General features: G+C 35.1%; 1 protein-coding gene across 1 annotated transcript in view; it reads right to left on the bottom strand.

Annotated features, from left to right (window-relative positions):
• Positions 1-788: 788 nt before the first annotated feature.
• LOC142337001 (uncharacterized) overlaps positions 789-16,900 on the bottom strand; it is a 28,391-nt gene continuing 12,279 nt past the window's right edge. Inside the window, exons 2-5 of the mRNA XM_075386012.1 lie at positions 13,284-13,693; positions 9,337-9,583; positions 5,935-6,156; positions 789-1,690 (exon numbers count right to left, since the gene is read on the bottom strand). Of these exons, the coding sequence (XP_075242127.1) occupies positions 1,122-1,690; positions 5,935-6,156; positions 9,337-9,583; positions 13,284-13,693 (1,448 nt within the window). The 3' untranslated portion in view covers positions 789-1,121. The remainder of the gene's footprint in view (positions 1,691-5,934; positions 6,157-9,336; positions 9,584-13,283; positions 13,694-16,900) is intronic.

Genomic DNA, 16,900 nt, shown 5'->3' with positions numbered 1-16,900 from the left:
ACAATTTACTCCATTTTTAGTGAAATAAATGCGGCAAAACTCTATAAAACTTGCGGTTTTATCGGTAGAATTTTTGTTTTTTACGATATTCGGTATTCAGCGGTAAAAAAAAGATTTTAAGGCCACCAAACCAAAAAGGATAAAAATAAAAGCTATATAGTAATGAGCGGATTCAAATCTTGCTAGAATCTTGCAAGATGATTCAAAAACTGCAATATTCTTGCAAGAATTTTCCAAGATATCAATCAGGGCAAAAAAATAAATCGGGGTACTAATGTTTTAGGAAACATCTTTGAAGCAAGTTATTGTTTATTAAACAAATTACAAAACCGGATTCAATGAAAAAAATAGCTCGGATTCAAAATCTTGCAAGAATCTTGCAAGAATCTTGCAAGAAGTATGCATTCTTATGCAAGATAGCCTGCAAGATTCTTGCAAGTTTTAAAATTTTTTAATCACTAGAGTATGCTAAAAATCCAAATCTGAAAAAAAAGTTAATAACAGACTAAAGACCTGCAGTGATTTTAGCGATGGCGATGAACATATTCACTTCGTTTTTCGCTGCTTTTATGGCAATTATTATACCTTAAGCAAATTTTAACGTTGACTTTCAAGAAATTATATGAGTGTCATGATTTTCTGGTAACGGCGCTGAATATGATTAGATGTTGATGATGATAATGACATGGTCATCTTTGAGTTCATAGAAATCAGACATTGGTCATAAATGAGTTTCAAGTGATGCTCCGATTATTTCCCTAAGTTTCCCTCTCGGTATCCTAAAAGGATCCTTTGAAATATTCTTGTAATCATTTGAGGAAGAATAATTGAGGTATGTAAACAGGAAAATAGAGTCCTGAAGGGAGAGAGCAATATTACCATGATCTTTGAGTAAATATCTCATATCTTAAAGTCAAAGAAATCGAGCTATTTATTCCAACTAATTATGGTTTACATCACCGTAAAGTTTTCAAAATTATTGTTGTTTGTTCATAAGAGATAGCTGAAGTTTTGCAAATCAATTGAATCAACATAACATAAAATAGGTGATTAGTTTAAATTTCCGAATGAGTAAATTGAAATGGTCCGGCTCTTAATAGATGTGATCACTGTAATATCCTTTAATCTGTCTTGCTAAGTGGTTTTTTGGGTTTTCTGGCTCCAATGATTAACCGAATTAGTTTATATATTCCATAGATAATACCAAACAGAGTCAAAACCACGCTCACTAACAACATTGACCAAATAATCAACATCTCGCCAAAAGGATAACCCATGACATCACCAGGAGCTATTGATCTATTCAGAGCTATTTTTCCTTCAATCACGTCTTCAATAACCTTGACTCCTCTAGCAAATCCCCCGTGTTTAACTTGTTCACGCTTTATTACCTCAAGACGCTTCACCATCTGAGAGTAATTTGATTCGATCAAAATTTCGTCCAAAAGAGGCTCCATATCATTATACGTGAACACTTTCATGAGTTTTGCTACTCCATTTGAGACCATCAAATTTGAGAGTAGCGGCTGATCTCCAAATCCAGGGAATGTTATCATAGGTTTTGTTGCGTAGATTATGTCTTGAATGGAGTTTGCGCCACAATGGGTGACAAATACTTTCAGTTTTGGGTGATGTAAAATGGTTCCTTGGGGTAGGTAGCGCCCAATGAACAGCCGATCAACAATGAAAGCTAAAAATCATGAATAAAAAGTTGCAAACTATTCGTAAGAAAAACATGATTGTGATCGTGTAGGCCGCATAAGAACCGCGATATGATGCTTGCAAAGAGTTTTTCTCTTGTAACTTGAATCCCGCAACGCAATAAAAAAACTGAATATAATCTGACAAATTTGAAGTTAAAAGATGCGCTAACGGTCCAGAGTAGATCTGATCAAACTTCTAAGATTAACATTTTCTTACTACTTTTTGCTCAAGATAGGAGCTTCTAAAATTGATCTATTACGAGACAGTTTATCCTGCAAGATCCGATATGTTGATTTTCTTAGGTAAACTCTAAGAGTTTTCGTATCTGATCTGATAATTTGCTGACATCTAGCAAGACGGTTCATAACTTGAACGACTGAATATTCAAAAAAATACCGAACAACTAAAGATATGAAAACGACCAAAAAACAAACAACAAGAAAGAACGGAATTAAAAACATATCGCAGACAAGAGCAGACAATGAGAACAATTGGTTCAATTCTGAGCATAAACTCCAAGCACCTTTTCAGTTAATTTTTGAAAGAGAAATTTTAAAACAGCTTAAGATCAGTCCCACATCGCGAAGAAGTAATCAATTTAAAAAATAATGGTTGTTATAGGGAAATGAGGCAGAATATGGCAAGTAGAATGGTAAAAGACAAGTTAATTTCTGGCAACTGACAATCTGAAACAAAAATCACAAGAAATCTGAAAATTGGGCCCAAAAGTTGACAGTTTTTCAGGTTCCAGGCACTCGGCGTGTATTTAGTGGTTTTCGCGTTTGTTTACTGGTTTTGGCGGTTATTTTTAATAATATTAGTACATTACTTGCAACGTTTTATTATTGTAAGCCGTCGTCATGCTCAAAAACTGCAAAGGTCAACACTTTTTTTACACTATTTTTTTAAATTTTTCACATTTTTTCATGATTTTCTTATAAAAATGATGAAAATCAAAATCAATAATCTACCACCATGAGTAACAAGATACCTCTCGGATACACTGATACAGTACTGGTCCGACGATATACAATTGGAATACAATGTTTCAGCACTTATTTACTATGGCACTTGGGTCCGGGAAACAGTTGCTATCCCCAATATTTCCGCTAAATTTTTTCAGAAAAAAATTTAAAAAATTCGCAAATTTTTAAACTGATATGATTATTGTGTATCAGATTGCCATATTCAAAACTTACAACAGGAATCAACTAGAGATTGTAATACTTGGTTACCTTACAGTTGTGACTTAATTGATGAAATAGAACGTTTTTCTTCACTTTTATGTGGTAAAAATAAGAAGCACGTTAATTAGCAGCAATATGCGTATTACACGACGCACATTAGGTACATCAGCTCAATTTTGTTTTCACTTTTGTTCAAATGTCCACATCCTTCTTGAGCAGTGTGTTGGTTCAAAAACCGGTTTTTGAAATAAAAAGATATTAACAAAAATTCCACGTTTTAAATGGTTTCAAATGTTTGTGTCTTATCGAAATATACAGCTTATGAATAAAACTTAATCGTGTATCGTGTGGATGAGGCAACAAAAGCAAAACTTTGTATATACATTGAATTACTTGGCTCATTAAAAAAATAAGTGTAAATAATAAGATTAGAGAAAGTTTTGAGCTCATGAAAGTCGGATCAGCTGTTTTCTAACAAACCGTAGTGTGTACAATTGTCTGGAAATGATATAGACGGATTCCTGCAAAAGTTTGAAGACTCGTTTGGAACTTGTCCGATCAGAGCTAAATTCGGCAGGGATGGTCTGCTCATTGATGGCTCCAAGCGAATCTCAAACGCATACAAACCCAGGTTGAGGTGCAGACCCAAATTGGGCTATGATCAGACCCACTCGAACGAACACCTGTGTGTTCCCAGACCAAAAATACAGAGTCTCGACAGCAGTTGAAGTACAAAGTAGTTTGGGCCATGTCTGATATAGGTCTGATTAGAGGTCAAAGGGGTCTGGAAAGTCTGATCACGAGTCACTTCGATCAGGAAGTTCTGACCATAGGTCACTTCGGTCCGAAAGATCTGATCAGAGGTGGATTCGAGCGGACTTGAGTCTGATTAGAGGCAATGTTGAACGCATTTGAGTCTGGGGAAATTTTTTTCTGCTCATTTTTTTCTGATGAGTAGCTGATTATGGCTCTGCCTCGAGCCAAGAAAATATATCTGTTCTGACCACAGACTCATTTGCAGTCCCTGGCCTCCAATCAGAACGATCGAGACAAAAGAGTCCAACCGCAAACAAGTGGTCACTCCCATTATTAAAACGAATCACAACTGTAAATTCAGGCGTTCCTTATTAATAACTGTGAAAATTCATCTATGTCGCCGGCAAACAATAGCATGCAAAGTTTTCAATTTAAAAAAATCTGTAAACTTTTTCTCAAAAACACTTTTGGTTTTGAATTGACTCAATTGAATTCTCTGCTGGACACATCGAATTTAAGGAGATGCATATTTTATAAAGATACTTGAAGTCTTGTGCGTGTTTAAGTATAGTCTATGATCAGAAGCTACTTCGGTCTGCAAGGTCTGATCAGAAGTCAGTTCGCTCTGAGAGGTCTTATCATATTTTGTTTATAGTCTGGACAATGATCTGAATTTGAGTCTGATCAAATGCGCACTCTAGTCCGGACCAAAATCTACCGTCAAATTAGAAGTCATCGTGGTTTAAGCAGTTTTATCACAGCTCAATATTTGTCTGGACCACATCCTGGGAAGCTTTGAAAGCACTATAATCTAAACACAGTCGTATTCGAGCGCGTTTGAGTCTGAGCAAATTTTTTTGTGAATGTTTTTTTCTGATGAGTGGCTGATTATGGCTCTACCACGAGCCAAGAAAAGATATCTGTTCTTACCAGAGACTCATTTACAGTTCGTTGTCTCAGATCAGAACGATCAAGACAAAAGAGTCCAGCCACTAACAAGTGGTCGGTCCCTTTATAAACGTGAATACAACTGTAGATTTAGACGTTCCTTATAATTAACTGTGTAAATTCGTCTATTATGCCGGCGAACAATGGCAAGCAAAATTTTCAAAATACAGTTTTCTGTAAATCTTTTTTCTCAAAAACACTTTCGGTTTTGAATTGACGTAATTGAATTTTCTGCTGGAGACATCAATTTTTATGAATAACATATTGTAAAGATGCTTGAAGTCTTGTGCGTGTTTAAGTATAGTCTCTGATCAGAAGCTACTTCGGTCTGCAAGGTCTGATCAGAAGTCAGTTCGCTCTGAGAGGTCTTATCATATTCTGTTTATAGTCTGGACAATGATCTGAATTTGAGTCTGATCAAATGCGCACTATAGTCCGGACCATAATCAACCGTCAAATTAGAAGTCATCGTGGTCTAAGCAGTCTGATCAAAGCTCAATATTTGTCTGGACCACATCCTGGGAAGCTTTGAAAGCACTATAATCTAAACACAGTCGTATTCGAGCGCGTTTGAGTCTGAGCAAATTTTTTTGTGAATGTTTTTTTCTGATGAGTGGCTGATTATGGCTCTACCACGAGCCAAGAAAAGATATCTGTTCTTACCAGAGACTCATTTGCAGTTCGTTGTCTCAGATTAGAACGATCAAGACAAAAGAGTCCAGCCACTAACAAGTGGTCGGTCCCTTTATAAACGTGAATACAACTGTAGATTTAGACGTTCCTTATAAATAACTGTGTAAATTCATCTATTTTGCCGGCGAACAATGGCATGCAAAGTTTTCAATATACAATTTTCTGTAAATCTTTTTTCTCAAAAACACTTCCGGTTTTGAAATGACGTAATTGAAATTTTCCGCTGGATACATCAATTTTTATGAATAACATTTTAAAAAGATGCTTGAAGTCTTGTGCGTGTTTAAGTATATCCTCTGATCAGAGGTAACATCGGTCTGGAAGGTGTGATCAGAAGTCAGTTCGCTCTGAAAGGTCCGATCATAGTCTGTTTTTTGTCAGGTCAATAGTCTGAATTTGAGTCTGATCATAAGCGCACTATAGGCTGGACCATAGTCTACCGTCAGATCAGAAATCATCTGGGTAATCATCTGGGTGAAATCATGGCTCAATCTGGGTCTGGACCACATTCTGGGAAGTTTCGAAAGCACTGTAATCTGATCAGAGGCCACTTTTGTCTAGGAAGGTCTGGTTAGAGGTCGCTTTTTTATGGTACAGCCTGAGAAGAGGTGATTTCGGTTGGGACATTATCATGAATTGAACTCACGTGGGCTAAGATTCAAAATCTTTAGCATTGGTGTCGTCACTGCCCATATGAAGTAAAACTTCTTTTGAGACATCAACTGAGAGAACATTGTTTCGGACTCTTCTACGGTCAGTGCTGTTACTGTTCCTAGACTGATGAACACAACCGGTCCATCTGCCTTCTCCAGCCAATCAGAGAGCTCCACTGAGAGAGGAGGGAACATTAGGTCATCGGGGATAAAACCTGTTAAAAAAGTTTAATCGTAAGCATCTGAGAAAGTGGCTCTCGTAGTTTTAACTCCAAACAGCCGACGCTCCCTAGTATGAGAACACCTAAGTTAACAAATTGGAAACGTTTCCCTAATTGCTCAACGAAATTTTTGTTTTCGTTATTTTTTGTAGAAAACATTATCGACTAATGTATAATTTCAAACTGATAAAGATTGTCAGAGTCAAATGAATGGTGTTGTTTTGCCAATAAACTTGGCTTGCTTTTAAACTTGAAATAGATATTTTGCAGAGGGGGTAGTGTCCATTTAGGCGTCAGCAATTTTTCTAGTCATTATCCACAATGTTTTCACTAGTTAAATTATTTCCTACAAAAGTATAAATGACCTAAAAGAAACATTCTAAAATTTTTTAGCTGCCTAACCAATAAGAGCCCAAATTTAGTCAACTTTGAAACGTAAGAAGCCATTGGTAATTGTTGTTTGAGGAACTATATACTCAACTGGTTTTTTTTCAGTCAATTTTCGCCGATCGATATATTCATCGTACACGATTGTGAGTGGTGTCATCAGAAAGCCTGTCAATCATAGAATTTCAAATTGAAAAGTTTTTTTCTAAATTTTGCTGTTTCCGAGGAAATACGGAGGGTTGATTTTTGGTGAACGTTAAACTACCTTTCGTTGTTTTGTTCACATTTGGTAATTTTTGCTTAAATTTCGGTCAATTTTTGTTATATATGTGATAAAATTGCTAAAGATTGTCTAATTGGTTTTAGCTTTAAATATAGAAGAAAGTTAGTGAATGGTTTGAGCCAACTAAGTTTTTTTTGAAAGTTCGGAAGTTTTTCCTTCTTTCTTCAAATAGAATTGCATCAAATATGACTATTTGGCCCATATTGTCCAGATTGACCGGTGGTGCAGACATAAAAACTGCTGAAACAACCATTTCAGATACGGGATAATAGTAGCTCTGTAAATAAAAATTTTGCGTTCTTTTGCTAATTTAAACCAAAATTTTTACTAAAATTTTTTTTTGATATAATAAGATTTTCATTTGCCAAAAAACCATTACGCAACTTTGAAGAATGATCAAGTTCCTTAACAACCGCGCAGCAAAATCATAGACAATTTTGTTTTATCGGTTTGGTTTTGCGATGATTCGGATTGAATTTGGAGTCTGTCTTTTTGGAATACTTTGTGCATTTTTCATTCAAAAACCTCTTTCATAAACGTTCCTAAAACGTTTTTAATTAAAGATACAAACAAAATGAGGTCTTTTACTGTTCAAATGAGGTCCAATAAAACATTGTTTTTTTATGGGTAAAGCATTGTTTTCATGACTCAGACGAAGTAATTTTTTTTAATGACTTGTTGACATTTGCCGCATGTCTTGTTGTTTTTGTAATTTTAATGAAATTTTGCAATTTTTTTGATATAATCAAATTTTCCAAATTTCGTTTGCAAAAAAAAACCTTTCATAACATTTTAGAACTATTGAGTTTTTCAACAGCCTGGTATCAACAGCCTGGTATCTAAGGACCGATTAAAGAAACTATCTAATTCTTTCAGTTGATACAAAACGCTTTTTTTATTTATATAACTCGATAAGTACCAAAGATTCAACGTTTACTTTTGTTTTTTTTGTTCTAATGACTCTTCGGTGATATTAGATATTTTGGTAACATTTGTTAAATGTTTTTTTTTTATTTTATTGAAAAAGCAGCAATAGCAAAACCTGTTTCGGTCTAATTGTGGATTTTTAATTCATTTTTTTTTTGGATTGTAATGGGAGTCGGTTCATATTTTTTTTGAAATACTTTGCTTTTTTGTCTTTTTTTAATGTTAGTTACCAACCAGATTTCAAATCAAGCCTCAATTTTTGACAAGTTAATTTGAAGTGCAAAGGGAGGTCAATAAACATTCACAACAACTTTTGCGAACACACGGATTTTTGGCTTTAAAACCGTTTGCATTGAATTATTCTAAAATTTTGAATTCTGCTTGTATTCAGTGTTAGTCTGTTGTCTTAGTTCCACTAATGACATGTACAAGTGGCTTCCTAAGCAGTTTCAAGTTCAAATTTTTAGCTATCTTTTATATGAAAGCTTACGGTTGTGATGTCTTACTGTTTTAAAAGAAATTGTTTTCAATAATATAAAGGTTTTTTGAAATTTGCCTCTTTCAATCATATTTCTGAAACTTTCTAGCGAATTCTCATAATTTAGAGAGGGTCCGTTCTTGTTTTTTTTTCAAAGGTATCCTAATATATTCTTAGTTGCTGTTTTGTTATTTATGAGCTTTCATAATTTTTTTATTTTTGTTCCCCATTCATCACATTATTGGTACATTAACGACAAGTCGCTTATCACATTAATGACGTCGAATTAATGCGCAATTGATTTTATTCAATATTTTTAGTGTAGAAATTTTGATCTTGCAGGCTTGAACACTCTTTGTTTCTTCGCAAATTTGGAATAAATTCTTGATTTTTGCATGTATTTGTTCTTTCTGTAATTCTGTGAGATCGTGAATAGGATCTTCAGGTCTTAATAGAATTTTCTCAAGGCATAAAAGAAGCTATTGAAAAATTTAACTTGATAGCTAATTGCTTTCAAGACTTTGAATATAACTGTTTTCAAAAAGTGTAAATGTATTTTCCAAATTTCCCCTTTTTGCTTTTTGTCGCCCTGCTAATTATTCTCAAGTTATAAATTTTCGGGTGAAATGCTAGTCCTTTGTTTTTGTTTTTGTATGATGCTTTATGGACTTTTTCGTTAAAAATGAATCGACTCTGAGTTTTCGTTGGAAGTATTGCTTGTTGTTTTTGCTTGATTTTGTTATTTGCCCTCCCTTACGCGCCTTATTGACAGTTTTCATCGGGCCCTCTAATGAGTTTTTGTTTCATTTGTATAGTAGTTAGAGCTAAAGCTATTTTTCAAATGTATAAAGCAAACGTTGAACATTGTCCCAAATGATAATTTGATCCTGATTTGACCTGATGATAATTTTAAGATTAACTAAGATTGCATAAGGCGATGTCTAAGTAACGAATTTAAATTCACGGATCTTTCTTTGGTTCCCTTTTTCTTATTTTAAAATAAGTCATTGGTGTTCAGTGATAAAAATCGGCAGAGTTTAGTGCACTAACATCCATGTGTTTTGAAATACTCCAAGTTGGAAGCAATCTTTTCACTCACCAATAGAAACCGTGTTCTGAAACACTTCGTCTTCCCTTTTGTTCAAAGGTGGAGCTGCGTGACTCAGCAATATTGAGTATTTGTGGATGTAACTGAAAGGGAATCTTCCATAGCCATAAGACAAGGGTTCCCACCCAAACTTTGTGTGAATTTCTTGAAGAGACCTGTAGAGGTGCCTTGAAACTGCTACTTCGAAAGTAGTAACGAAGAACGTGTTCCCAATTATAGACATAACTGAAGGTCGTTCCTGCAAAGCAACCCAACTGTGCAAATCTATTTCCTAACTATCACAAGCCTTATCATGCCTAGTTTCAATTGGTGTATTGTTTGCTTTTTACCCTACAATTAGCAACTGTTATTGAAACAAATAGAACAATATCTTGCTGCCCAATAGTTAGTACATCTCGGAACAAGCTAATTCTTTTTTGTGCATAAAATCAATGAAGAGCTATCAAGTTTCTTGTACAAGAAAAGGCTTCCTCTTTAATTACACGTGAAATTTCGACAAGAGAATACATTTTCCTAAACTCATCAAAATCCTTATATTCTGGAAAAATAAAAATAATTTTAAAACCAAATAGACCCGGGTTTCCCAGCGAAAAACTTTATTGACAACCATATCCGATCTATATATGGAGTTTATGGTAACTTGGCAAACTGGCTCATAACCAACAAAAAATCAACATTGATCATAAAGCTCTTAAAACATCCATGCAATTCACTTTGAGTGGAGCAAAACTCACCAAGACACTTGAAAAAAAATGACGTTCATGGTGTCTTTGGAACCATATCCACAACTATACACATTCATGGTGCCAAGTAAGACCATAAAATTGAACTCAAACAATAGTTAAACTAACATCTTCTCACTACATTAAGCCTTCCAAGAAAAAGCAAATTCAGTTCGCTTATTTTTTGGCAATCATTTACATGTAGGAACTATAGAAGAACCAGGCAAAAACCATGTACTATACTTGAATCTTGAAAAAACCAAGGATTCATTGAAAACTTTGTAGGAACCCTTTTTGTATATTGCAAGAACCATGTACGGATCATTTAGGATTCCTATGAGAACCAAGTTTGGATCAAATAAGAATTATTTAAGAACCATGCATGGATCATGTAACAGCCATATAATGGACCATGTAAGAAGCGGATGAAAACCATATGTGGACCATATAAGAACCATTTAAGAATCATTTCGGTATTAATATAGCATAGGTTGTTCAAAGCGCTTAAAGCTGAGACTACTGTATAAGCTTTGTTTGGCTCTGACAGAACGTAAAAATGTGAATACCGGATTCTTGGATGCCTTATAAGAATCACATATAGAAATGTTGGCAACCACAGCAAGATCATATACGAAAAGTTTGAAGGGTCTATATGGCATAATATACGGTTCTTGGATATGATTCCCAAGAATGGTCGACCCGGGGAAACAATAAAATTTGCCGGAAATTTAACTACTGAAAGGAACACAAACTTCATTTCAAAATTAAACGTGATACGTTTCAAGTTTTAGACTATAAAAGCAAAACTTTTTAGACAAGGACTTTTCAAAAAATGATTTAGTTTAAGGAGTTTCCGAAAACCGTTGTTAAACGCAGTAAAACGAATAGAACTGGTTCAAAATTCCCAGAAAACAGCAAGTTTTAATTTGTGATGCATTGTCGCTGAAAAAAAATACACAAGCTGTTCTCTGATCAACGTGTTCAGCACTAAGTTTCAGGAGGACGTCCTATCTTCCAGACCAAAATTTCGCTAAATTAGAACCATTCAGACAATGAAGATCATCTATAGGATTTTGGTTAGTTTAAATTGGCTGATGCGTTAATGACATCATGCGAATTCAGATGCATATTGAAACCTTGCAGCGTTTACATTTTGCTCTAAGGTGGTCCCAACACTTCAAAACAGTTTTGATTTTTTCTAATTTAAAACGAGTAAACTAACTGTATAGAAAATACATTTATTGCGGTACAACAAACGACTAATTCACGACTAATTTTTCAGTGTGACCTAGGCAAGATACCCAACAGTTTAATGAGAAAACAGAACAAACTCTTAATTGTCCTATACTTTTTTTATTAAAATGGCGCCAATGTGCATACAAATTTTCTTGTGGTAAATATTATACAAAAAAATTTTATTGATATTTTATAGTTTTCATTTACATTTTTCTGAGTGGGAGGCAACAAAACAAAATGATTTTTTTTTGAGGCGTGGAGGGGGGGGGGTTGAGATGGTGGGTTTAATTGTGGCTGCCGTTTATAAAGCTCAATTGAGCCAAATGCATCATTGCACCAGAAGTGAAGCTCAGGGGTTACAAAAGTACCTTACCTGAAACGTTCAGGTATTTTTGCCTTACCTGAACTTACCTTAACTTACCTCAACTTTACCTGAAAATTACCTGAAAAATTAAGGGGGCACCACCTGAACTTTTACCTGAACATACCTTAAATTTACATGAAAAACACACCTGAACAGTTAATGTAAAATTACCTAAACTTACCTGAAAAATGCAAAAAAATTACCTTAAAATTTAAGGTAAAAATACCTGAATATATACCTGAAATTTACCCTAAAAATACCCTAAATTTAACCTGAACTTTTAAGGTAAATTATATTAGTTAAGGTAAATTTACCTTAAAAATTAAGGTAAAAAATTAAGGTGTTTTTAAGGTAAGTTAAGGTATGTTCAGGTAAAAGTTCAGGTTGTGCCCCCTTAATTTTTCAGATAAATGTCAGGTAAAAACTAACGAATTTAAGGCAAAATTAAGGTGTGTTAAGGTAAAGTTCAGGCAAGGCAAAACTACCTGAACCGGTTCAGGTAAAAAAATTTAGGTAAGTAAAATTTACGGTAAGTAACCGTAATTTTGCGAAACTCAACAAACGGCTGGAAACTGTTCCATAAATGTGTTTTTGTCACCTTAATATAGCAGAGAACCCCAATTCGGAAACATTTACCTGATAATAAAAAACAATTTTCAGTTCGATGGATAGGGTTTTGAAGTAGTGCTTATGTTGGAAAATGGAATCAGTGCGCACTAAAATAAATATCAATCTGAATCTGACAGACTATAAATAATGTAAGCTACATGAGGATCATATGTCGATACCGCTTCTATATTAGTGTAATCCAGTTTTACAGAGATTTATTTTATGCAGGAATAATAGTTTTTGATTTAATATATAAGGAAGAGTGATTGGATTCAAGTTGATACACTTTAAAACCACTTTTAAACTTTCTCTAAACCGTTTTTCTGAAACCAGTTTTTTCGGTACCAATCGGAATCGATTTATGAGCAGCCAATACATAAACAGAGGCGCGTGAAAAATAAAAATACCAATTTTTGCAAAATTGGTGCGTTACTGCTTTTTTGAGGTTTTTTGAGCACTCACTGAAAGTATTTTTGGTGTTTGATGTAGTGTAGGTCAACAAATATTAGCTCAAATTGCTTCATATAAGGATCATTGTAAAGCTCTTGTAATAAACTTCAACATTTCGTTTGAAAATTTTACTAAAAATAAACAATTATGTACTGCAGAAAGTTATTTAAAAAGTTAAGGTAAGTTAAGGTAATTTTGCCTTAACACAGTTCAGGTAATTTTTTTAACTTAACTCAAGTTAAGGTAAAGTTAAGGTAAATTTTACCTTAATTTTATCTTAACATAGGTTTACCTTAACTGCGTTAAGGTAAATTTACCTGAACTTTTTTTAGTGTGAGGACTATTGAACTATTTTGACACAAAAAAAAGATGTGTAGCCTAGTGGGTGATTCATCATAATATTTGCAACTCACAACCCTCTCGTCTTTTTAGAAGGATTTACAGTGTAGACACATTCTCTCTTGGTACGGGCTGAAAGTGGGAGCTGATAATGTACGGGGGGGGGACGAAACAGATCCACAGAGTGAGATAGTCTTACAAAATAATGTATTACTTACCGATGGATCTTCTTTTGCCAACTCAGTCTTTTCAAAAAGAGAGGGATAGCCTGCTGCAGTTGGTAACAATAATCCCATAAACTGTGATACGACAGGTATGTTATGCTTCCTACCAGCAATTACGACTCCACATGTAAGAAGGTCACCATAAATTAAGTCGTACTTATGAGTCGAGGTGGTGATGAACTCGTCTAAACTTTCAAGCATGTTAATTGTGCTGTTAACTCGAAAGAACTCGTCGAAGATTTTCAGAGCCTCGAAAGGGCCACCAGGAATAATTATATTTGGCACCACAGTTCTGATATGATAGTCAGTGACTCCTGGCATATTCTGCTCCACAAGTTCTGGACAAGAATCTGTCACGAACACTGTGACCTTGTGGCCTGCTTTGAGGAGAGCTCTCGTCATGCCTACGAGAAAGAAAAATATCTAGCGAACATGAAACACTGCTTTAAAACACAGCAAATAAAGCGGCCCTGAAAAAAGGACACAAGACAGTTGAACAAAAAATACAACACCAAACTATGCTCGCGTTAGAACCTCCCTGACTGAAATGCAGTGATTAAATAGTAAACTGAGGTCAAAAAAGACCGCACTATTATTTGTTGATTTTAAAATTATTAATTTGAAAAAATTTTTCGAAAAAAAAGTTACAATCACTTCGTTCGGTCAATCAATTTTAACAATTGAAACTCTGATTATCAACTTCTTTCTCAATCGGTTCTGCGCCGGACAACTGCAGATGTTACTGAGTAAATAAAAAGAGCAGCGAGGATTGAAATGCACTATCCAGCGAGAAAGTATTACGTCATAATCTCTTAACCATGTAAGCCTTACGAAAAGATTAAATGCACACAAAATACGTTCTATTTGGCATAGAAAGCTCGGAAAAAGTTCGTTAAACAAAATTTTCGTTGAGCCTACTAATATACTGAATCGATTGCGCTCTTTTTAGGCTTAATATTTTTATGTTTCGAAAACGTATCGGTGACCAATCTGAGCCGAAAATCGGCTCAGACAAAATACCTGCTAGCAGATACAGCTAGATTTGCCGGGCCATTTAGATGTGCTTATTGCCTTGACGTTACGTGAGACAGCTGTTTTATACTTGTTGAATTTAAAACCGTTACATACTCGATGAATAAAGTTCCGATTGTCTGATTATTGAGTTTTATCAGCAATATTTTTGATGCCGCGACGGGCTGATTGATGTGATAAACTTATTGATGTGATAAGGTTTAGACAATGTTGATACCGTCTGGTGCGTTATAACTACTTTCTATTAAATCATCAATATCCTATTGAACAGAACTTAACACACGTCAGCGAACCGAATTCTTGGCATTTAGATTTACAATCAAACAAGCTGACATATTCTCATTTATCCTCTCAATTCAATTTATCTGTGAAATTGAGGCTTCCATAAAAATAGTATTTGTGCTTCAATTGTTATTTGTTGAAATTCGTTTGTATTAGAGCTCTGTTTCATTGTTGAGAGTGCTCTACGTTGAGTTAGCGTCAAGCATCTGTGACAATATTTGACTCTGCGCTAAACATTACGCAGTATTATTGCCCGTCTTGACCTTTTTTAGCGCTTTGAGCGTACGGATTCCAATTAGCTCTTTCATTTTTTCATCTTGTGTTTTGAAAAGTTACTTGTGGTGTGTCAAATAAGAATATAGAACATTTAAATTCTCTACTGGATTTGAGTTTTGTTCGATTGAAAAATTTTACAATTTGGAGAATTCGATGCAACCAGAGACCGAGTAACAACACAAAAGATATGACTATGCGATTCTGAGCAGCACATTGGGACCGAGAATAAACTGTATGACTCATCCAAAAACTTCACTTTCATAGAAAAAAAACTTCTGATTGTTGCCGTAAATTGATATTTTAGAAACCAGCAAATCTAGCAACCCCCCTTATTTGTTTGGTTACATTTCCTATAATCTGATTTTTTTTGAATAACGGTCACCGATAACCCACCCCTTACACTTTTTTTATTGAAAAAACATCGAATTGGTAAATTTTTGGTCAAAATTTTGGAATTGACCAAATCGCGCTAATTAATATTTATTGGAATGGGTAAAGTCTTATACGAAATAAAAATCATGCGAAGCAAGAAAAAAGTTTGAAAAAATTGACCAGATTTGAAAAAAATGGGAAAAAATCTATCCGATCATTCTAGCATACTTATATAGTAGTAAGATAGATTAAAACGTTGTAAAAACAAGTTTGGTCTAGTTTTTCAAACTTCACAAAAAGATCAAGTAACTGATTTTTTTTAAGCGCTTATTCTTGGTAACTCGTGAAAATCGTGCATTTAACGTCAAGGCTCGGAGTTTGAGCAAAGCTCAAATCAATTATGTTGTAAAAACATTATATGGTTTTCATATTAGCTGCAAGTTCACTTCATCACGCCATAAAAACTTTGCCTCAAGCGTTACAAGACCATTATAAAAAAGGAATTTACGCATTACCGGGTCTGAGTTTTAATCCTAACGCTTTGAAAGTCCGAAAAACCGCGCAATTTCAATTGAGCCACTTCTTCCGTGAAAAAAGAAGCTAGTTATATGGCATGATGTGGTGAACAATTCATTGTCCCGTCATCGCAGTAACAACAATAAGCCTTTAACACCTTCGCAGCTTATTGAAGTGCTTGAAAAGTATCAGGAGCGCATAGAAGCTATAGTGTATTGCCCCAGAGAGGGAACTACTGATATTTACAATCAGCTCAAGCGTAGTACTCTAGTTACCATCCATTTAGTGAAAGACATTGTGTCTAAACGTAAACAGAAAGATCTTAGTTTACTTAAAGAGTACAGAACATTACACCAAAGGCCTGCGCTTGAGCTGAAAACACTCACTATAGTCTTAGCTCATAAGAACAACCTCCGGTCCTTGATAATACGCTCCCGACCGAAGAAACTTTCAAAGCGCCGTCGTAAAACGCTTCGCACCCGTCCTGCGTTCGAGGAGGCGGAACTCACACAAGCCTTTGATAACCTGAATGTCACATAGTCTTGCGCTGTTGTGGGAGTCTACCCGCTGACTGGCGGTGTGACTTAGTTAACTCACGAGTTACGGGTTAGTTTGTGGTTGGTTCTCTCCGATAGCGCTTTACAAAACGTTTCGCTCTCCCCATTCTTCGAGTTTTTCACTACCGTCCGTTTTCCGTAGGTTATCTGGTTTCATTTTCCGTTTCCGTCCTTTTGTTTCCTTGTCACTTTGTTTCCTTCTATCTCCCGTTTATCAGTTGTATGATGTAGTATATTGAATTTCTGCTGTAGTAAAATTTCTCTCTGCTAGGATGCTGGTTTGTTGTGTAGTCTCATTCCTTGCTAGGGTGTGACTTAAGTTCATTCTGGAGTTACGGCTGGTTTGTTTCGTGACTTTCACCACACTGGTTTGCTAGCAATTTGTTGTAGCTTTATTAATTTTTGTAGTATGCACTTTTGTTGTCTGGGTGGGGTGGTTTGCTAGGGTGTGACTTAAGTTTGTTCTGGAGTTACGGCTAGTAAAGTTCCAGACCTTTTCGACTTTTGGTTATACTACACTGTAGCCGTAAATTGTTTCATGTTTAATGTTTCGATGCCGTTGATAAAGCCCCCATA

This window comes from Convolutriloba macropyga, chromosome 3, assembly GCF_964194025.1.
Source record: "Convolutriloba macropyga chromosome 3, txConMacr16.3, whole genome shotgun sequence".
NCBI lineage: Eukaryota > Metazoa > Xenacoelomorpha > Acoela > Convolutidae > Convolutriloba > Convolutriloba macropyga.
Note: the sequence above shows the minus strand (reverse complement) of the source record. Positions and strands in the feature narration are given on the sequence as shown.